We start from the raw sequence: 23,698 nt of genomic DNA, 5'->3' as shown, positions 1-23,698 counted from the left end.
ATTTGCTTATGAGTATCTACCAATATTTTGCTTTCGGTGTGGTTTCATTGGACATATTCAAGCCTCATGCAATTACAACAATGCTGATTTCTGTGCTGAACCTCAATTCACCTCAACTGGTTTGAAGTTTGAACTCTACAACGCCAAGAATCGCATTTTTCCTAAACCAATTGCTGAGCGCCCTCTCCAAGAATCTCAAGTAATATCGCCAACTGAACCACCTCGAGGACATTACCCTTTTCTCACCATGAACTATTTTAATGAAGGAGGGATGTATACTTTAATGAAAGGACCAAATGACGATGGTTACAATCCAGGACCATCAGGTAAAGGTAAAGGACCAATGATAATGGAATTAAACACCCCTGATTCTAATATGGGCACAGGTCTGCATTTTAATGAAGACTGGACGATCAATGACAACCCTTTCAACTCTGAAGCCATTTTTCCTGATCAACTTGGTTTTAACCATCAACTCCCTGTCATTCAGTTTAATACACTTCTACAACAGCCTTTCTATGCAGGAGCATCACAGATAGAAACGTCTAATCCTAATGTGGTTCCTTTGGTTGATCTTACTACGCAGTTTGATGACGAGGAAGCGGAACAGATGAACCAGTTCAAAAGGCAAGAAATTAGTCAAGGAAAAGTTCCTGATACTGATGGAAACTATACCCAAGTCCAGACTGAAGGGGTGGACAGCTATAGCAGGGAAAGAGAGCAGTAGCGAAAAACTCCACTTAATGTAATTATGGAGGATTGTGAAAATTCCATGTCTTCAAATAGTAATACCTTGTGCCTATCTGACAGGCATAAGAGAAGTCGACGGTGAAGGCAGTTGTTGCCATAGCAGCTCCACCCCAAGCCATGAATTGCATCAGCTGGAATTATCGAGGATGTGGCCGTTCCTCGACTTTGGAGGAGCTTAAAAAGAAGATTTCTATTATTAGGCCTTTGTTTATTTTTGTAATGGAAACTAAATGTAGTAACCTATATAAAGCTACTAGTATGATACGTAGATTGGGTGGCTATAGTTCCTTTGTAGTGCCAAGTATGAGTTTGTCAGGTGGTATGTGGTTGTTGTGGGAAAGTTTTGTGAAGGTTGAAGTGTTGGGATCTGACAGCTGGTTTATCCATTGTAATGTCGACTTATCTATGAATGGGAAGGATGAGAGTTTTGTTTTGTCTTGTGTTTATGGAAATCCAAAACTGGCAATTCGTAAGATGCAATGGGCTGTTTTACCTCTGTTGAAGCCGCAAAATGATGAAAAATGGATAGTGATGGGGGATTTTAATGATGTAACAACCCAGACTGAAAAGAGGGGTGGTCGACCTTTCAACTATGTACAAGCCATACCTTTTTTGGATATGATTGCATCTTGTGAATTGATCGACTTGGGTTTCATTGGGAACACTTTCACATGGACAAATAAACAAGTTGGACGACGAAGAATATGGGAACGACTCAATAGAACTCTGGTTAATGCTGCTTGGATTCTTCATTTTGTGAACACAAATGTTTATCATCAAATGTCTATGACTTATGATCATAAGTTCTTGGTCATCGAAGTTTGCAATGAACCAAATCACCTTCCAAGACCTTTCCGTTTTGAAGCCATGTGGTTACAAGGTAGCAGCTATACTGAACAAGTTCAGTTGGCCTTCGAAGTTGACGCTGCAGGATCTCCCTCTTTCACCTTGTGTAATAAGCTAAAGCAATGTCAGAAGAACCTCAAATGGTGGAATAAGAACATTTTCGGGCTTTTGGACACCAAAATGCAAGATGCGCAGCACAGACTTGAGCAAATTCAATATGAAATTCTTACTCAAACCGACCCTGGGGATGATTTGTTTGCGGCTGAGCACACTCAAATTCAAAGATATAATGATCTTCTTGTCCAACAGGCTACTCACTGGGGTCAGAAATCTTGCTTTGACTAGTACAAGTTCGGTGACCTGAATACCAAGTATTTTCATGCTCTAGTCAAATGTCGTCGTCAAAGATCTTTCATTCACCGGATTAGCGACCCTATAGGTGCTATACTCACAGAAAGGCGACAGATTGGAGATAGATTGACGGATTTCTTTGCAAATTTAATGACAACTTCTGAACCTTCTCTTGATTCAGAAATTCTAAATGTAGAGACACCAGCTTTGTCCACTGAGGATCTTCTTTGTCTCGTGAAGCCAATTGATAATAAGGAGATTTTGTTCGCCTTAAAACAAATGCACCCTTTCAAAGCTCCAGGGCCAGACGGTTTCCAAGCAATTTTCTTCCATCATTTCTGGCATCTTGTCAGACCACAGGTGTGTGATGCGGTAAACAGATTTTTTACCCAAGGATCTTTTTCACTACAACTTAATCACTCTTTCCTTGCATTAATCCCAAAAATTTCACATCCTACATCCCCTGAACATTATCGCCCAATCAGCCTAACTAATGTTGTGTATAAAATAATCTCAAAAATTATTGTGAATAGGTTACGACCTATTATGAGGAAAATAATCAGCCCTTATCAAACCGCTTTTCTTCCACAGAGAAGTATCCATGACAATGCTTTTCTAGCAAATGAGTTTTATCATAAAATTAGAGGTCGTGGAAATAGGAAATCCAAGTTCTTTGCTTTAAAGATTGACATGCAAAAAGCTTTTGATAAACTTGAATGGTCTTTCCTTAGATTTGTTCTTACCAAATTTGGATTTCCTTTTGATTGGATTAACGCATTATGTTTTGTGTGGAGAAAGTTTCATATTCTATTCTTTTAAATGGAGCTGCTCATGGTTTCTTCAAACCAACAAGGGGTCTCAGGCAAGGAGACCCTTTATCTCCGTATCTCTTCATTCTATGCACTGAGATTCTATCTCTGAATTTTCTGAAGTTACAAAGACAAGGTTTAATTCATGGTTGTCGTCTTGCAAGACATTGTGCTGCTGTTTCCCACCTTATGTATGCTGATGATCTCTTTGTATTTGGGAAATGTGGTATGCCGGAACAATATCACTTGAACAACTTGTTAACAGAATACTACAGAGTATCTGGTCAAACAATTAACATAAACAAGTCTCAGATTCTTCATCATCCAAACCTCCACAGGAGGCTGGTTTATTTTCTCCGCAAATCCTTCAAAATGCCATCCACTAGCTGTATGCCGACCTATTTGGGAATACCAAATCTTACTGGCAGAGGCCGCATTCATAAATTTGCTCCGTTACTCCAGCGTTTTCAAAATAAGCTTGCTGGCTGGAAGTCGAAGATTATATCTCAAGCAGGTCGTCTACCCTTGGTAAATTCTATTTTATCTTCAATACCGACTCACACTATGTCTTGCACTTTACTACCGGCAAAAATTGTTGACACTATGGATGTAATAAGAAGATCTTTTCTCTGGGGGCACTCTCCTTCTGAACGCAAGATGCATTATTTTTCTTGGAGGCTAACATGTATTGCCAAGGGTAATGGAGGACTTGGCATCAAAGACCTACAACTTCAAAATTATGCACTATTTGCCAAAAAAGCTTGGGATTTGCTGCAGCAAAATTCCATGTGGGCGATACAGATGAAGGGCAAGTACTTCCATTCAACAAGCTTTCTAAATGCAAAAATTCGAAGTAATGACTCTATCATGTGGAAGCAACTTTGTGCGGTGCGAAAGGTGATTAGAGCTGGTGGTGTTTGGAACATTGCGACTGGTTCATCAATTAATGCATGGGAGGATGCTTGGATTTTAAATGACAATGAACGTCTGTCGATGCCTTCAAAACCACATGCATGTGATTTGGAGTTAGTAGCTGATTTTATAAACCATTCTAATAACACATGGAATTTGGAATTGCTTCGTCAATTTTGGCCGACTGATTTTGTACATAAGATTGCTTCCATTCTGTTGTTTCACACGACTGATTGTGATAAACTCGTATGGAAGTGGACCAGCTCGGGATGTTTTTCTGTGAAGTCAACATATAATGGATGTCTACATTTGGTGAATTCCGGGAGTAGTTTGGTGTGTGAACAAAGGTTTTTGTTCAAATTTGTATGGAGACTCAAGTTACCTTTTCGAATCAGAATTTTCTTGTGGCAATGTTTGCAGGGTGTCATCCCCACAGTGGATCATTTGGCATCCCTTCATTTTCAAGTTTATGCGCGGTGTACTCTATGTGAGACTACTTCAGAGACTCCATTTCATGTTTTCTTCGAATGCAGCTTTGCAAGGGTTGTATGGTGTGGTACAAATTGCATGTCAATGATCGACGACGTCCTCTACTCTTTTGTTCAGGATTTTAAACAAAGAATTTTCCATATGTTCAATACAGTAAGGAAGCAGCCTGAAGGGGATACTCAAGTTTGCCTGCTAGGATTGGGTTTGTGGTTCGTTTGGCTTGCAAGAAATGATTCACGTTTCAACCGCAACAGTCCAGATCCTATTGTTTACATCAGAAAGATTTATGGACAGCTGCAAATTCTTAAAGACATCCTAGATGAAAAAGAACAAAAGGAGTTCATCACTATATATATTAAGTGGCATCCACCTATTGAAGGATGGGCAAAACTCAACAAAGATGGAATGCCCTTGCTAATCCGGGATTCGGAGGTGCTGGATGTGTTTTACGAATGGCTAATGGGCAGTTTATTATGGGTGCTACAATCCCAATACTCCACACCTCCAACAATTTGGCTAAGTTTTTGGTTATGTTATATAGTATCCAATTGGCTATAAGACTTCGCATCCGCAAGATTGAATTAGAAACTTATTCACAATTGTTATACAAATACATGACTGCTACAACAGTTGATACAAGTTGGATGTTGGCGAAAATAAACAGGGAAATCTTCTCCTTGTTACAAAAATTTGAGGAGTTCAAAATTCATTGGTGCTACAGAGAGGGGAATTCAAGCGCTGACTGTTTCACTTCTCATGCTGCTAGTTTGGCATCGTCAGATACATGGAGGGAACACCCAGATGCAGAAAACACTTCATGGTCTTTAGATGACTTAAGTTTTTTACCTCCTTTCTCTTCAGTTTGGTTGCATCGTTCACCTATTTTTGCTGCTTCAGTCATAGCTTTTGATGCTTGGGGCTTTTGTAAATATAGACTTCTTAATAAATAATGAATTTAGCTTTTCGACCAAAAAAAAATATAGGCATATAGCCACATAGACCTCGAACCATCAAGTGTTTTTTGGGTGATGTAATATCCATCTGTGAAACATGGAAGTTTTTTTTTTGGGTACCAAGAAACATGGAAGTTATACAGATGGGATTAACATCATCAAGTTTCATTCTTCTGCATATTTATACTTAGGGATGTCCATCTTGCCCGAAACCCCGCCAAAATCCGAACAAAATACCCTCACCGAATCCGAATCCGAATCTGAACCCGAACCCAAATACATAGGGTAGAGTTTGGTTACACTCTAAACCCGGATCGACCCGAGCCCGAACCGATAATTTAGCCCTAAACCCTTTAAAAGGGCTAAAAAACCTGAAACCGAACCCGGACCGAAATTGAACCCCAAATCCGGTTTCAATTGCATACTACTAATCTCATATAAAAGAATGAGTTAAATAAATATTTGGATTATGATGAGTTATTTAATATATTGGATTATGAAAAAATTTATGTAAGAATTTCCAATTTTTTCAGTAATTGCACGTGATCATGTGTCTATAGTTTATTTCAAGTCCATATATTTTTAAATTATATCAAATAATTATGTCCAAATGATAATTACTTCCAAGTTCATTATAAGTTTTTATTTTGTTTGAAGGATTGGTGGATAGCCGAAGAAGGAATAAAATGTAGATATATATTTCAAATAAAGTTTCTTATTGTCTTCTTTGTTCATTTATACCGAGTTTTATCTTACCCGAAATCCGAACCTAATCCCAAGCCCGATGGGTACCCAAAATATAGAGTTAGAATAGGATTTAGTCACACTTCTCAACAAAATATCCTACTCCGAACTAGGGGTGACTTCGGATCGGATCGGATAAAGGGCTTTTGGAAAAATTTCCAATTTTTTTCGGACGGGAATATCCTTTCCAAATCCAATCCAATTATTTTTCGGATGACAATTTTTCTTCCGAATTCGGAAAGTTCAGAAAATCGAAATTTTTTCGGAAATTTCAAAATCTGCAAAATATGGAAGTAAATCGGAAATTTGAATTATATAATCAGATTCTCTTAAGGATAACCATTTTTTATCCAATTAATATATTCATTTAGCAATAATTTTGAAATATATTAATTTAGTAAACAAATTAGACCTTTTAACACGTTCATTCAACAAGTTTTTTCTTCATGTTAATGTATTAATTCAGTAAATAGAAAGATGGGAGAAATTGAGACATGTATTAGAATGACAATATATATTGATTTTTTGAAATTGTGAGAGAGACAATGTTCTACTTTTTTATGGTTTTTATTTGGTTTGTAAATTATCTGCAGTTTTAATTTAGTAACTATATGAAATAGATCACTATATGTTAAAAATTCGAAAATTAATCGGAAATCGGATCGGATTGGATTTTAAAAACACATCCAATTCCGATCTAATTATTTTTCAAAAAAATTGGATATCGGAACACAAATATCATGACCAAATTCGGAAAAGTATTGGATTGGAATTCGGAAAAATTGGGTTTTCGGAAAAAAGAGACACCCCTACTCCGAACCCAACCTGTTGACCAGCCTGGGTTTGGATAACCCAATACCCGTTCAAAACCTGAAAAGTCAGATTCGGGCCAGGTCGGGTACCCGTTTGGACATCCCTATTTATACTATCTATAATACAAAACAGCTCAGTTTTTAAGCAAAGTTATAAGGGTTTAAGTGGTGGTCCTGATTTTCTCGGGATCTGTGCTAATACTTGAAGAGTCCTATTTATTTAATACTAAAGAGTGTTTAAAGAGTCCTATTTACCTAATATTCTAAAATAGACAAAAACCTCAAAAACCTATTTACCTAATACTAAAGTGTCTACTTGAAGAGTCCTATTTACCTAATACTCTAAAATAGGTAAAAAAACATCCAAATTATAATAAACCTCCAAAACCCGACTAAAAACCTCCAAAACCCCTTTTTTCATGCAAACTCCTATTTTCTTCAGGCAAATAGGTGTAGTTAGTCTGTTTGAAGAGTCCTATTTACCTAATACTCTAAAATGGACAAACCTCCAAAACCTATTTACCTAATACTAAAGTGTTTGCTTGAAGAGTCCTATTTACCTAATACTCTCAAATAGACAAAAACATCTAAAACCCCTTTTCTTCATGCAAACTCCTCTTTTCTTCACACAAACAGGTGTAGTTATTTCACATATTAAATTATATAATTGTTTCATTGTTTAAATACCCTATAGCTTTTCCTACCGTTTGAGAAACGTGTATAAATTGAATATGGATTACACAAGAAATGAACAGTTAAAGTTGTCTATGTACACTCTGCTTCTGGATGAATAAATTGTTCTCAATATATATACTAGGCTAAGATGATTTTCTAAGTCATATTCAGTTAAGGGTATCACAATGACACTACCAAGTTCAATTTAAATGTCAAAGAAAAAAAAATGATAATTCTACTGTAAAAATTAAATTTACGTGTATTCATTTAATTATGACTCAAGTGGCGTAGCCACGGGTTAAATTCTAGTAGACTAACATAATCCCTCTACTAGCTCATTTCAATTGTATATACTCAGAACCATATCTTCAAGTCAAACTGTCAAAGACATACTCTTAAACTAAAATTTTATTTGCCAACCATGCATGGCCACGAGAATGTACAATTTGTTCCAAAATACACTCTCCAATCTCCGTGATGCTGTGACGGAAGACGTGTCCTGATTGCATAAAACTTATATTTGGGTCTGGGTTAATCAGGTTACGCAAGCCCAAGATCAAGCCCAATGCAATCATTTCAAAATCCCACATAAAAGGCGTGCAATGAAAGCTAAAAATGTCGCCATCCTCGTGAACGGTCAAAGTTTTTTAGTTTCTGTACTGACTTTACCAACACAAAGTTTTCCCGCGCTTTTCTTATAGAATGGCGCCAAAACCGGACAATGCTGAAGGTAAAACCCCCTTCTTTCTCTCTATGTTAATACTTATTTATTGGAAGTTTCTGATTTTTTTTTTCTTTTCAGGTATTGTATTGAACTACGTTAGTGAGGTGAGTGCTCTTTTTGGCATTTATTCCAACACTTTACTCACTTCATCATGGGCTCCTTTTATTGATTTGTTAACGAATTATAATGTGGTAGGTCTAATTGTCTAGAAAAAAATAATAATCTTACTTAGATAAAGCATGAATAATGAAATTGGTAGATGTATGAACATTTAGTTTGTTGAAGACCCGACAAAGAAGCTTTTGTGTTTAACAAGATAACTATATCATGGATGAGTAATTATACATCTGTATTGAAGTATTTAAAACTTCATATTATGTCGCTTTGTCTGTGCAGCAAAATAGACCTTTGAATTCTCAAAATGTCGCTGATGCTTTGCAAAAGTTTAACCTCAAGAAGACTTCTGTTCAAAAAGCATTGGATAGTCTGTCTGATAGTGGGAAAATATCATTCAAAGAATATGGGAAGCAAAAAATCTACATTGCTCGTCAAGATCAATTTGACATTCCCAGCAGTGAAGAACTTGATCAAATGAAGAAAGACAATGCCAAACTACAACAAGAGTTAGAAGATCAGAAGAGAGCCATCAGCGAGGTTGAGGGAGGTATATCTTTTTCATTATAGATAGTGCTCTTTTGAAGTGAATCGTTTAAAACATTGTAGCAATTGGCTTCTTTATGATGTCTTCTTGCGAAACTTTTCCTCCTTTTGCTACTGAGATACTAAACTCTTGATGCAGAAATTCGAGCATTGCAGTCAAATTTAACCCTGGAAGAAATCTGCGCCAAGGAAGTTAAATTAAAAACTGAGGTATGTTGTCACGGTGTGCATTAACCTAGTACACCATACTTATCGCTGTTAAGGGTTTTTTTATTATCCTTTTGTTAGGTTCATGAAATGGAAGAGAAATTAAGCAAACTGCGTGAAGGGGTCACTTTGGTGAGACCTGAAGACAGGAAGGCCGTTGGGGAAATGTATCGGGAGAAAATTAGTCAGTGGAGAAAACGTAAAAGGATGTTCAAAGATCTCTGGGATTCAATAACTGAGAATTCATCCAAGGATGTCAAAGAATTCAAGGTTATACACGGTTCCCCTATCTTTATTCTTCTGTAGTTTGAATTTGGTTTTGATATCTCATTTTACTGGAGAGTTTCTTGACTTGTTTACAGGAAGAACTGGGATTAGAGTATGACGAAGATGTTGGGGTGAGCTTGCAGGATTTTAGTGATTTGATGCCAAATGGTAAGAAGAGAGGGAGAGGTCAATGAATTCTTCCGACAAGTTTATAGACCTAAGAATGTGAGTTAATTCTATAGAGCTTCTCAGCTTTGCATTGCTGTATATTCTAAAGGAATTAGAATCGATCTAGGACCTCCTTTTATGTATTGGCTAGTCAATTTTACCTCTATCTAGGACCTCCTTTTTTGTATTGGTTAGTCAGTTTAACCTAATTGTTATATCGAAACCGTTATTATATTGAGCTCGTAATTGACAAATTCATGATCTTGGAAGGGCATAAACTCAATGGATACAGCATTCCTCTCAAACTCATTACACAAACTCTATACTGTACACTGCTGGATAAGTAAAGAATAACTGCATAACAAAATCATTTGCTTTACACTCAAATCTCAATGGAAAATTGTGAACATAATAAAGGGAAACTGCTTCAGTACGCTATATCACATGCTTCATATCGTAGAAAACTTATATGGGTTTCCTCTGTTCTCCAGCTTGTTATCTCTTATTTCTTGTTCTAGTCCTGACAGAAATTGGCCTTCGTCCAATGTTCAAACCCTTCAAATGAACCTCTTCTTCATAATCCGTTGTGTTGTTTTGTCTAGCTTTTGGAAATTCATCAGTTGACAAGCCAGATTTCACACCAACACCAAATCGATATTCATCTGACAGTGGAAGCGCACCATAATCATATTCATTCTCGGTCTCATTATCACTCTGGTCAAATGCCATCTTCTCCGATGGCTTAATCTCGACCTGTATAGTGGAAGCTATGTTGGTTTCATTCGTTGAGTCCCCTGCTGAATCCGAGCTCGAAGCAGATAGTGATCTCTCCAAACTTTCTTTGCTTGCCCTTCCTTTGGAATTTTTGGAATGCGATTTTTTGTGGTTTTGTTGCCACTCTTCACCGTCTGATTCAGAACTTGGGTTTTCAATAGAGTGAATCTTCTCAAAACCCAACCTGTCCTCCGAGTTTTCAACTTCTGCAGAAGCTGTACCCACCACGTGATTTTTAATCCCTGATCTTGAAGATCCATCGCTATCAGACCTATTTCTTCGTCGAGGAGCAGGACTTCTCCGATCATTGGGATAGTTGTCCTGAGATAGTTCCACAGCAGCTCTTGCAGCTGCTGCTGCATAAGCTGCTGATTCAAAGGCAGCTTGAGCTGCACTAGCGACATCTGAATACCTCTTCCTTGTTCTCAATGATCCAGAAGATCCCTCAATCTGGTCCATCTCTTCAATCACATCAGGAGTTTGATCTCCATTTTTGGCATTATCCATATTAACCGTTATATTGGTCTTAGGCTGGTTCTGTGTCTGTGTCTGGTTCAAGTTCAAAATTTCCTGCAATAGTTGAACAAAGTAATAAGCATTTGCACCTGAAACAAATAGTTCCCAGTTAGCGTTGATGATTCATGTTTTGACATCTAGTATTTACCTTTGCTGTTACGGAAGCTTCCTCCTCAAGATGCAGAGTGATGCCATTCTCAGTAGCGATTTCCTGTAATACTTTCATCCTGTTCTCAAAACTTGGATGTCGAGTCGATAGCTTCTGAATTATCTGCATACGTATGAAGTAAATTCGTAATCATCATTTATTTACATTTTTTTTTAAAAAAAACGTAATATTGGTTCAAGCAAAGAACCCTACCTTCCGATTCACCCCACAATTATTTCGTAAGTCAATAGCTCGAGCAGCGAAATCCTTCCCAAACCGAGATGTAAAAACAGAGCGAATTTCTTGGAGCTCTGGAAACTCTCCACATCTTGAAGCGGCAAATATCAAGCTTGATATTGCCTCATTAAGCTCATCAGGACATTCTCTATACAAAAGAAAAGTATAAGCACACAGTAGAACTAGAACAAACTACAATATATAGTTATAATTATAACAGAACATCCATACAACTTACATATGTTATAACCAAACTCATAATTCGAATCCAAAGTGATGATAAGAAACTGAAACTCACTTGTTATTTACGATCAAAACGACTCTTTCAACCAAGAGATGGCAATATCCTTCTAACATAACAAACACATCCAACATGTTCTGCTCCTTGAGTACATGCTCAACCTGGTAAGAAAAAAAACGTTCAGAACACAAAACCGGCCAGTAGAGTCTGAATCAGCAAAACATTTATCTACTTATTCTAGATGCTTGGAGTCTACTGAACTATTAGTATTCATTTAATTGAATCAAAACAAAACTTGTATTTGCATTATTAGCTACATACACGAAGGAGAGCACGATCTTGGTGGCCAAGATTAAGTAGTTGAGAGGTATCAGAACGAGCTTGAGAGCAACGAACTTGACGTTGATTCTTTAGAACAGCAAGGCGAGAAATCGCAAGGTTAACAAGACTCTTGAACTTGGTGGTCTTGAAGTTTCTACCAAGCAGAGCGTCCAGCCTCTTACCCATGTTTTGCTCTTGTTCTTGGTGAACTTACAGGACGTTCTCTGTTTGAGCACTACAACACAATCATATGAGTTGGAAATTGCTCTTTTTATGAGGTACAAAAGGACGTGTGAATGTACACACTGTGACGCGGTCGTTCTTAACTATGTAAAAATGTTAACGTATGAGTTAAGGCTTTTGTTTACGTGGGAGAAGCCAAATTAGAAAAATAAAGAACGCGGTTGTTGTGGAATAGTGATCAGTTGGTCCCGTGGACAAAAAGAAGTTAATCTGAGCTAGGGGTGACTTCGGATCGGATAAAGGGCTTTCGGAAAAATTTCCAATTTTTTTCGGATGGCAATATCCTTTCCAAATCCGATCCAATTATTTTTCGGATGAATTCGGAAAGTTCGGAAAATCAGAAAATTTTCGAAAATTTCGGAATCTGCAAAATACGGGAGTAAATTAGAAATTTTTATTTATATAATCGGATTCTCTTAAGGATAACCATTTTTATCCAATTAATATATTCATTTAGCAATTATTTTGAAATATATTAATTTAGTAAACAAGTTAGACCTTTTAACACGTTCATTCAACAAGTATTTTCTTCATGTTAATGCATTAATTCAGTAAATAAGAAGATGGGAGAAATTGAGACATGTATTAGAATGACAATATTGATTTTTTGAAATTGTGAGAGAGACAATGTTCTACTTCTTTATAGTTTTTATTTGGTTTGTAAATTATCTGCAGTTTTAATTTAGTAACTATATGAAATAGATCACTTTATGGATATCGGAACACAAATATCATGACCAAATTCCGAAAAATTGGGTTTTCGAAAAAAAGAGACACCCCTAATCTAAGCAAACCCCACAATGACCATGTAGCCAAGTGCTCTGACGGTATGCATTGGGATTCAAACATGCTTTGCCTCCAACGCATGAATGCCATTTTGCAAGCAGTATGAAAGAAATAGGTGCCGGATCGAAAAGACTCAAAAGAGAGATCACCGTTGTAAGAATGTGTTTTTGGTTATGATAATAGCTGATCATTCATTTTGTCTAATATATTTGGAAGGTTCTTGGGCATTTCCTAGCTCATAGAAGGAGTCGTTTGGAGATATGGATCTCGACCTTTTAACTAACAAGTCCTTTGCAGATTTGGACCATTTGATGGTCTGTTATGTAAATCTCAAGGACCATCCACTGATGTAATACTTGTAAGATGAATTGAAAAGGACACTGATAACTTGATAGGGCAACATATAAAATGTGGGAAGGTTTGAAATTGTAACTTAGGTCCTTTAAAATATGAAGACCATAAGAGCGCTCAGTAAAAGCCGACATGCCAATTCAACATGATTTGTATCTTCTATACAGTTCTACCTTGCAAGAAAAGTAGAGTTTGTTATTTTCTTAATTTTTTCCCCTTTTCTCGGAAATAATTAAGAAAGCAAGGCACCTAACTATTCTGCAACTTGTAGCGCTCTTGAGCTTTAGTACAATTTTGTTATTTTTTATTTCGGATACTCAATAATATATATTTTTGAATAAAAAAGAAAGAAAAAAAATAGTATTCAAGTTGTACAGTTGTACCCGTCATACAAAGTCCAGCATCCGGCAAATTTATCTGATATAGTCCATGAAACTGAAAAAAGGATATGAAATAGTTTAATATTAAATATACATAGATTGAAATAGTTTGAAATAGCCATCCCACACTGTATTTGAAAATTATGGTTTTCAGTTAATACACGTAGGTGGATCTCTATGGAAAACAATGTTAGATGGCACTGTGTCATGTTCATATAGAATTCAAGCTTTGATTAACCTAACCTCTAAATGTTATATGGCACTGCGCCTTGTTCATATGGAATTCAAGATTAACCCCTAACTAGCTACTTACTGAATTGATCCATTTACAAATGAGAATTGACATAAGAATCCAAAGTGGTTGGGAATGAAGCATGGGAAATTTAAGCAAAAGCAGCAGAGGTGAATTCTTCTGCTTCTAGATAATCTTTGTATGCCACAAGACAACACTTAACACTTTTAGGCCAACCTAATAAACTGTCTTACAGTGTCTATCTAATTATGAAACCAGAACTCCAGAATGACTCAAAGAGTGTATAATTTGAATAACCTTGTTTATATTTCACAACTTTGAGTGTACCTTACTTCAGAAATGTGACACTTAATTTCACTAATCACTCTCAGCGATCTAGTTAATTTTTCACAAACGTCACTTTTGGTCCATGTTTTCCATTCAGGTAGTTAGAGGACTTATTAATTGCACGAAAAGAATGTTGATAAGAACTTGAACTGAGTATTTCGGTTGGTTAGACTTTGAGGTTTTATGTAAATTATGTGTTCACCTCCAGACAATGTAAGAAAGAATCAAACCCTCCTTAATATGGTGCTTTTGGGATTTCCCATGACGGGCGTTGGAGCTAAGCATCTAAATCTCTATATATATTTTTGGGTTAACTAGTATTACCTCCCACTAGATGAGCCAATTAGGATTTCCCTCCCACTAGATGGGAAATTATGGTCTCCCCTCTAAATACACACAAAAAAAAAGTCAAAGTGGGTTGACCGAAATTTTTTTGTGTGTATTTAGGGGGGAGACTCTAATTTTCCATCTAGTGGGGGGAAAATCCTAATTGGCTCATCTAGTGGGGGGTAATACTAGTTCACCCTATATTTTTTTTCTAAGTAAGCAAATATTGTATAAGAGTAAAAAAAAAGGTGCACAGAGCCACAGAGTACAAGGTGGACTTATAGCCCGCTAAAAAAGCAGCGTTCTTGAAGTTAATCAAATCTAAGCATCTAAATCTCTAGGCAATCTTCTTCAACTGTAAGTTCCATTTTCTACATGGTGCATAATGATCCCATTCCCAATCACTAAGCTGACCTTCCTTGGATACAAAGATCTATACATTTATCTTTACCCAAAAAAAAGGAGGGATCTATACATTTATTTTCTTTATTATTAGTATTATTTTTAATTTGATAATGATATATAATCATTTTCAAGTATATTTCATAAACACTAAAACAGAGTGAGAACATGACTGTTTCAGTAAGAGCATGACTCTGGCTTCACAGGAAATACGCCAACATACACAAATAAATGGATAGAAACGAAGTGACCCAATTTCCCACAGTTGATCTAACACGTAAATCACATATTGCAACCATCGCTCACAAGTTGGCGAGTAACCGATAAGTTGGGACTACCATTAGATGGTTAGCTCTTGACAATGCTATGCCAAACTTTTCAGTCATGTCTAGATCATCAGGTGACATATTATCTGGAAGCTCTAAATTGAAGCAATGTACCAATTGAGAAATTACTAGTTCAACCACTTTCAATCCTAATTGTATTCCTGGGCACTTCCTACGACCTGATCCAAAGGGTAGAAATCGAAAATCATGGCCTTGAAAATCAATGTTAGTACCAATGAACCTTTCTGGATAGAACTCTTCAGCATTACTAGACCATACATTTGGGTCCCTTCCAATTGCCCAAGTATTTATAAGCACTCTAGACTTCTTTGGAATAAAGTATCCTTTTATTGTTATATCATCAATGGACTCATGAGGAATGAGCAATGGGGCTACTGGATGAAGCCTCATGGTTTCCTTTGATCACCATTTTCATATAGTCCAATTTAATGAAATCTGTTTCCTCGACCATCCTATCCAAGCCGACGACCCTTTGTAATTCTTCTTGAACTAGTTTCATGACACGTGGATGCTTTAGAAGTTCAGCGATGACCCATTCGACAGTGGTACTTGAAGTGTGCATTCCTGCCGCAAGCATGTCCAACGTGATTGCTTTAACATGGTCTCGCCCTAGGTGCAACTTCCTTGAATCGTTAGCTTCTATCAAGGATAACATTACGTCGATGAAGTCCATATGTGTTCCCTGTACTTCTTTAGCATCACTTAGGTGTTCCTCGATGATCTTATCCAATAATTCATCTACCATCTTGCTTACGGCCTTCATGCGGCGACCTAAGCCCTGAAAAATGAACTAATTCTAAGTGCTAAGGAAGACAGAGTATAAAAGGAAATTAATGTTCTCATTAAAACCAAAATGTCGTGAAGATTTATCTGTATTGTGTTTCTGGAGGAATTTTTTTAGTGCAAAGAAGAAACAATTTTATTCTTATTTTGAAGTAAAAGGTCTAATATTTCTGCGCATTGAGGAAGGCAAGCATATTTGTACAGTCATTTGTTCAAAGATGTGTTACTTGGCACATTCACCGTTCTTCCATCTGAAATTAATTCATTAGAGAAGCCATGAACGTGAGTCAAGCTACCAGTACAGATTACAGAATCAGTTAAAATGATTATAAAAGTTGGAAAACTTACCTGAAGATCAAGCGCTCCAACGTAAGGTATATAATCAGCAAAATTAAAAAGACCTGCCAACCTCACCCCTTCTTGAATGTTTGGTTTGAGCTTGAATCTGTCATCCTTGAGTCCGACTACCATTCGATACATTACATCATTGATGAGCGATTCAACCTTCGCACTGATATCAATCAAGGATCCATCCTGAGCTGTGGTCCTTAGTGACTCCACGAAGTTAACTAGATCTTCTCTCCTCATAGACTTGAAGAACTCAACCTTTGAGTTACTAAGTAACTCTAAGGTGCACAATTTGCGAATATTTCGCCAATATTGGCCATAAGGTGCCGCCCCAAGGTTTTTCTGCCCGTAAGACATGTACTCTGCTGCTAGGAATTTCGGTCGACTAGCAAACACCAAATCATGAGTCTTTAGGAACAACTCGGCAAATCCAGGGGATGAGACTACGATGGTTGGGATAAGGCCTAGTCGTATGGACATAATTGGACCATATTTCTTAGCCATCTTTCGCAAATTGTGGTGAGGGAGAACACCCAACATGTGAAGGTGGCCAATTAGAGGGAGTCCCAACGGACCAGGTGGTAGACTCGACGAACAATTTTTGTCTCTCGATGAGCTTAAGTGATATAAAACAAACCATAGTCCAGCAAGGAATGCAATAAAAAGTGCAGCAGTCCAAGTTCCCATCATTTACTAACCAGAGAGTGAAGCTAGAGTGGAAACTAAATACATGTACAAGAAGTTTCAACCTCACGCCTAGCAGCATAAAATACTTGCCACGAATTTACAAGCAGAAATTCAGGAGACTAGAGTTCGGTAAATTTTTCCTACCAGTTGGGGTGTCAATGCCGTAATCACAGAAAATGGATTTCTAAAATGCTAAATGCATGACATAACCAGTTCCTCAAAGACTAATCTTTTGCTTGTTGGCCACTGTTGTGTTGGAATTCTCCTTCGTGTATTTCAAACTATTTGTGCATACAAAATGGAGAAGTAGAGCAATGAGTGTTCCCTCCTATTTTGTGTTTGTGTGATAGTCCCACATTAAGCTACCACTAACTTTGTCGGGTACGGGCTTGAGTTTAGGCTTCTCATGTGTGATATGTTAGTGAGTTTAGCCAATTCCCAAAACTAGTTTTGCTTATTCAGCAAGTTTTGAATTCTTTATTATAGTAGGTTTCTAATATTGTATTAGAAACAAAAACAAATATTTGATCACTATATAAACAGAACTCATGTCCAGATCTAATGACTCAATTAAGAAACCCAAAAACATTTTCTTTCTCTTCTTCCTCCAGCCACCAGAGAGAGTTGTGTTGCTATTCTAGAGAGTAGCCTATTGAAGTGTATCTTAGTCTATTTCAGTTATTGAATCATGTGAGTAGAGACACCTGTGAAGCCTTTACACCATCTGAGGTGGCGAAATCTCTTCTTAAGGACAGTGTATTCACACGCCTTGACAGTCCATTCTTCCTCTGTCCTTCTATTCTATTCGATTATCTAACCCTGTTTACAACAATCTTAAGAAGAGATATTCGTGGAACAAAGGATAGTGCTTTCAGACGACAATAAAAAAGATAAGTGTTTTACTTTTAATTATTGTTTGGTTTAATAAGTTATGGATTTAGAAATTTTATAATAATTTCGGTTTTACTAGCTAGGGAAACTATTTAAAGGTTGAATTTTTATCGATCTTTCATGGTTTATCAAACCCTAATTGATTGTATATATTTCTCCTACGTTTGTGGGAGTCAAATATGGGTTTTTCAATCAAGAAAATGTCAAAGTTTGTCTTTTAGACTGCTCCGTCACTGGTTACGGTAAATGCTAAAACCTTTAGTTCAGAGTTCTGTTTTGCAATCTGCTTTTTGTGTTGGATAACTGATTCAAAGAGCTTTACAGTGGTATATGGCTTGATATCTAGTTCATCTTGAGCAAGTTCAGTTTCACAGTTCTTTGAGATTGTTTTTCTGGATGGAGGAAAACGTGGTAATCCAGTTTTTCAATCGGATAGGTATCATATTCTTTCACTCTCTTACAATTCTTTTGGTTTGATTATACGATGATATTCTTACCTAGAGTTGCATGCTAGTTTTATTTTTAGGAGGGAAATCCCTAAGCTTAAACCTTTTACTATTAATAACTTAGTCAACAAGTTATATATGATGAGCTTTATTTATTTATCATTAATGATATTATTTGGTTTAACTAGATGTAGTATGATATTAATTTTCTTTGTACATACGAAGATGTATGTAGATGGTCTAAGAGAGACCTTAAGATAGTCATTCAAATCTTGGTTAATAATTATAATATATTCAATGCATAATTGCTTATCTTGTGTATTGAGTGTATGTCTTGTTATACGATGGTTATAATTATAATGTTGTGAGAATACATATTAGATGAACTAACTTGTAGCTTATATCAAATATAGCATATGTTAAAGTTGTGTAGCATGCTAGCTTTAGATATTAATCATCGTGGATTTACTTTAAACTTGATGATAGTTTATTGACAATTTTTTTCTAGTTGAAGACATTAATGGGTTGAGCCATTAGATATTGTGGTTGCACTTGAGGTCTTGTTGATATGATATTCTATTTTACTTGAGCTCATGTATGAAAAGGAGGTGGCGTTCTCTGTTGTTTTACATATTCATTGGCTGGATATGTTTAATATCATATACCTTTTGTTGTGAATGATACAATTAAAATTTACTCTTCCTGGACCAATGGTATGATATGATATTAAGTATGTTTGGCATGAATGCCTTTTTTACCTTTGGCATGAAGCTTAACCATGTCATATATTTTTTAAGTAATGAACATCGTTGTTTACAAGAGGAAACAATATGTGAAACAATCAATATAATATCCTCCTAAACCTAATTTAGTCAAGGAGATGTAAGGTTATGCATTGTTTTATTAAACAATATCCTCTTGTGATTATTTTAGACAATGAGATGTAACGCTTGTGGATTGTCTTATTAGGCACTATCCTTCTTTAACTATAGATAAATAGTCAAGGTGGTGTACAAGTGCGTGGATTGTCTCACTATGAAAATTGGAATGTTGAATGATGAAAAGAAGATTGATAATGGTATTATCTTGGAGAAAACATTTTCATCTAATTTTTCTATTCCTTAAGATTCATTAGAATCATTTGTGGATTTTCTTTCATGTAAATAGCATGAACATAATATAACTATGTTTAATATGATCTATAATCATAGACTTGAGTAATATATATTCTTGTCATAAGAGTGCATATTATTGTTGTAGTTTCTTTTAGTGTTTGCAGTATAATGTGTTTTACATGTAAGTTTGATTAGGTTGAGTAACTATTGAACTGTGGGGGTTGTGACTCATATGCATAACACTGTTTTACCATAGTTTACATCGCAAGATAACTGGAAAAACACGTACTGGCCTACAAAGTATGGAAAAGTCTTGGGCCTATTTAAAAATGCTTCAAAATGTGTGTGTATGTGTGGGCGAGGGGGGGGGGGGGTGTTGCCAATGCTATTGTGAATGAATCTAAAAGAAATATTTTTGAGATCCATAACTATCTAGTAGATGTTCATTGGTTAAACTCATAATAGTGATGCTTGTTTTCAGTTGTCATAAGTGATAACAATCTTGCAAATGCTACATTATTATTGAATGTCTTATATGTTAATTTAATTAAGGTTGTGTTTTCTGTGAAATTGGCATTTAGTGGTTGACTGTTCATAATAAACTACATAAGAGAACCCCATAATTTCTAAATAAGAAATTTGGATGACTATCAGTAAGTATATCCATCATTCACGGTGATGACCTTTACATATTTCTTGAGGAAGATTAATTAACCTATAAGTTATTTGTCTATTTATGAGAAGTGTCATTTTTTGAAGGATACAACTCCTCTAAACTGGACTCTTAATTTACACAATTATTAAGGGGAGGTAGTTAATTTACCTCTTGGGGGATCTATAGGTTGAATTTGGATCTTCAATAGAAAACTAAAACGTGATAGTTGTATTGCAAAATACAAAGATAATATAAATAGCCAAGGGGTTTTACTCAGAGAAAAAATTTATACTATTTTGGAACCTTGCTCATGTAACTAAAATTTCTTCTTCAGAATTCTAAAGACTCCAGTTGAATAGTTGTGATCCACAATTTTATTCATCAAATGGTTTTCTAAAAAAAAATTCAAATACGACAATCTTGATGAAGAAAATTATATGGATCAACTTGAGGAACTACAATACCAAGTAGTACCAGGTGATGAACTTAAGGTAGATATACAATTTAGTTAAATCTTTGAATGAGCTAATACAAGCGCCTATAAATGGAATGAGAAATTCGACACTAAATTTGTGTCTTATGAATATCAAAATAACAATGTTGTAAAGATGTGTACTTTCTTTAGGATAAAATAAGACATATATGTGTTAATCACTTTTTGTTTTGATGATTTAATATCATGAGTGCTAGCATTGAGAATGTTTATGAGAGAGAGAAATTCCTATTGAGGCATATATAGACTGTTATTAGAGATATGATAATTAATTATATTGTTTATCTCATTTCTGTAACTGCTATATTCAATTGTCAAGATGTTAACATTTGAATATGGTTATAGCCCACAGCGTCCCTTAAACCAGACCGGCCGGATGGTATAGGGGAATTTCGGGCATTACAAAATTGAATGATTGGTGAATATAGGAATTAAACTTATGTTGCTCTCATTATGTTGTTATAGCACTTAGTAGAAGTATTTTTCATTGAAAAGTATGGGTATTATGATAGTAAACATGTGTTAACACCTCTTGTGGCAAATATCCATCTTATGAAAAATAATCTACTTGTGTCTCCCATACTAAATATATAAATATCATTGGTAGCTTATTAATGTACTTGATGTATTACATATGTGAGACATGACATTGCCTACATTAATGGCATATTGAGCTAATAACCCATTTTCCTTATAAGGAACATTGGATGTATATTGTCAGATTATCCAAGTACTATAGCAGAGCCATTGATTATGGACTTATATTTAGTAGATTTTCATCATTGTTGGAAGGGTAATGTGTTATAATAAACTAGATCCAGTAATGTTTATGTGTTTACCTATTGTGGAAATCGAGTGTCTTGGATATCATCCAAGCTAATCGCCTTAGAAATTAAAAGGCATGTGATGATGTTGATTGGGTTAGCAACCTCTTGGCAAATCTTCCTATTGGCTCTAAACATCCTCCTAATGTGTATATGTTTTGCAACTGTCTCATTGCAATAGCTAAGACATAAAGAAATATGTGCAATGGGAAAAATATACATATAAGTTTGAGATATAACTTAATCAATCAAGCAGCTGCTAGAGATTATGTTAGGTCGGACTTAGTTTGGCCACATGTCTGACCGCACCACTTATTTGGAAGCAAGTGGTTATACGTCGAGGGGGATGGGACTTATGCCCATATATAGGGCGACACTGATGGCAACCCTACCTATGTGATTGGAGATCCCATGAAGTATGTTCAAAGGGAAAAACAAGTCACTTCATTGTCCTGCAGTACTGTAGCATCCCGAAACCGATCTCTTACCCCAGATCGGTCTTTCGATCACACTTGCATCGCTAATTAACTTCATAATTTCTAATTAATTGATGCATTCTAATATGGATTCATAATTAAAGACAAATAAAGAAATAGTTAAGTTATTACAAAACAACTTAAATGCAAAGAATCCATTTATAACTAAAAGAAATAGCTAAAAGAACTGCCGTAGCAATCAGAGTGCGTTGCACGTTAAATTTTTCTTAACAAGCACGTATGCCTTTTCTGTCTCATAGGGAGCATGTTCATCTCTGTGAACATTCTCTAACACGCAACGTTAGATGGTTAGCCAGTATATAATAATCAACGTGAATTAAATTTATTAACAGGTGACAAGATTTACTTAACGGCTTACCTTTCAGCTACATCGCAATGTTTGGCTTACCATTTTTCTTATAAAATCCCCCATGTGCTTAATTAATTAATGAATATTTAAGAAAACACTTAAACGGTCAACGTTAATAATTATTGTTAGATATTACGTACAACGAGATTAAGATCATGCTTAATACATAGAATCATATGTTAAAACCGAATTAAATAGTAACAACATATATATAATAACCGATTTCCTTGTTACAAGGGGTTGGGGCTTTCCTATGGAAGCGGCTGAGCCGGGTGGCTGTCTACGTACCCATTTAGAGATCAAGGCAATCGTAGTTCTTCTATTGATAAGGTGTTTCTATAGGAATGTATTAAGCCATTTCCGATGAGGAAGGCGGTATGGGTTCCTCACTCATATGTTAATTATGTAACGCCACTAATTAACCAATTCCCAACCTTGAATATGTATTCCACATGGTATTTCACTTCATTTCTACTCATTCAAGGTTTTTCCCGATTTTAAGCAAATGAACAAAAATCTCCATAACAATAAAAAATATTAATACATTACTATGCTAACTAAAATATAGTTACGTGAGAAATCAAACAATAATTTAATTAAGTAGTTAGAAGTTGCCTATAGCCTGGTAATGGCCCGCAGTGGCTTGGCAGGTGGTCAATAGTGGCCTGACAAGTGGCATGTAGGTTTGATAGTGGCTTGACGTGGCCCCAATAGCAATTGTGTAAAGTACAGCGAGAAGCTATTGTTTGAGTATTGGAGCATCTTTAGGAGTGATATCAACCTAGCATCAACTTCAGGAGAGTTACATGTTGATAAAAACACCAAAAAAACACCAAACCAAACACCAAATCGGCCAATATTTGGTTCTAGGTTTGGTGTTGTATCAAATCATCTACGCGGTTTTGCCAACACCGCATGGGCTTGGGCTGCTAAATGGGCTTCTATGGGCAGTTTTTAAAACTGGCGTGGTTTTTCTAAAACCGCGTGCTCTCAATGACAACAACGGGCAAAAAACGGTTATATCTTTCTACCCTATAAATTGAAATACTCACACCATAGTTTTACACTCACTTCTTTTCTCTACTATCTACTCTTAAAACAACAATGACTAGTCAAGAACCAAAATCAAAATCTAGAGGGGCTTCATGGATACAAGAAGAAGATGTTGCTTTCACTAATAGTTGGCTACAAGTTAGTCAAGATAGTGTAGTAGGAAATGAGCAAAAGTCGAACGATTTTTGGGCTAGAATTCTAAATGCATTTCATGCAAATCTAGGAAGAATGACCGAACGCAACTTGACGGGCATGAAACACCGTTGGACTCTCATTCAAGCTAATATCAATAAGTTTCATGTTATTCTTTCTAAGATTCAAACATCTCCTCCAAGTGGCTATAATGACAAATATGATGGTAAATATTTACTTTTTATTTGTTATTTTGATTCACAAATACATCTTTCAATTCTAATTTAGTTTTTGCTTAATTGGTAGGTTGAGGAAGCAATAAGTGCATATGTGATGTATAATGGGGTTTGGAAGTGGATGCAATGCTATAATATGGTGAAAGACTCACCCAAATGGAAGAGGCTA

At 36.0% G+C, this 23,698-nt stretch overlaps 3 protein-coding genes and 1 pseudogene across 4 annotated transcripts; 2 read left to right on the top strand and 2 right to left on the bottom strand.

Moving 5' to 3' along the window:
• The first annotated feature begins 1,053 nt into the window (after window positions 1-1,053).
• LOC147479614 (uncharacterized) lies at window positions 1,054-1,941 on the top strand. Its single transcript, XM_086578455.1, has one exon. The coding sequence runs from the start codon at window positions 1,054-1,056 to the stop codon at window positions 1,939-1,941; it is 888 nt and encodes a 295-aa protein (XP_086434581.1).
• A 5,964-nt stretch (window positions 1,942-7,905) lies between these two features.
• Window positions 7,906-9,621, top strand: AHP2 (Tat-binding protein 1(Tbp-1)-interacting protein (TBPIP)). Its single transcript, XM_086577937.1, has 6 exons — window positions 7,906-8,071; window positions 8,144-8,169; window positions 8,462-8,729; window positions 8,865-8,935; window positions 9,014-9,202; window positions 9,295-9,621. The coding sequence occupies exons 1-6, from the start codon at window positions 8,044-8,046 to the stop codon at window positions 9,391-9,393; spliced, it is 681 nt and encodes a 226-aa protein (XP_086434063.1). The 5' UTR covers window positions 7,906-8,043; the 3' UTR covers window positions 9,394-9,621.
• Window positions 9,622-9,707: 86 nt separating this feature from the next.
• LOC147479612 (Regulator of Vps4 activity in the MVB pathway protein) lies at window positions 9,708-11,891 on the bottom strand. Its single transcript, XM_086577936.1, has 5 exons — window positions 11,605-11,891; window positions 11,341-11,444; window positions 11,019-11,190; window positions 10,806-10,928; window positions 9,708-10,711 (listed from the first exon to the last, which is right to left on the bottom strand). Exons 1-5 carry the CDS (start codon window positions 11,788-11,790, stop codon window positions 9,863-9,865), a joined length of 1,434 nt encoding a protein of 477 aa, XP_086434062.1. The 5' UTR covers window positions 11,791-11,891; the 3' UTR covers window positions 9,708-9,862.
• A 2,701-nt stretch (window positions 11,892-14,592) lies between these two features.
• Window positions 14,593-16,860, bottom strand: LOC147479611 (cytochrome P450 CYP736A12-like; annotated as a pseudogene). Its single transcript, XR_015204853.1, has 2 exons — window positions 16,152-16,860; window positions 14,593-15,798 (listed from the first exon to the last, which is right to left on the bottom strand). The product of XR_015204853.1 is annotated as a cytochrome P450 CYP736A12-like (transcript).
• Window positions 16,861-23,698: the final 6,838 nt, after the last annotated feature.

The sequence above is a fragment of the Coptis chinensis genome, chromosome 8, assembly GCF_015680905.1.
Source record: "Coptis chinensis isolate HL-2020 chromosome 8, ASM1568090v1, whole genome shotgun sequence".
In the NCBI taxonomy this organism is placed as follows: domain Eukaryota; kingdom Viridiplantae; phylum Streptophyta; class Magnoliopsida; order Ranunculales; family Ranunculaceae; genus Coptis; species Coptis chinensis.
Note: the sequence above shows the minus strand (reverse complement) of the source record. Positions and strands in the feature narration are given on the sequence as shown.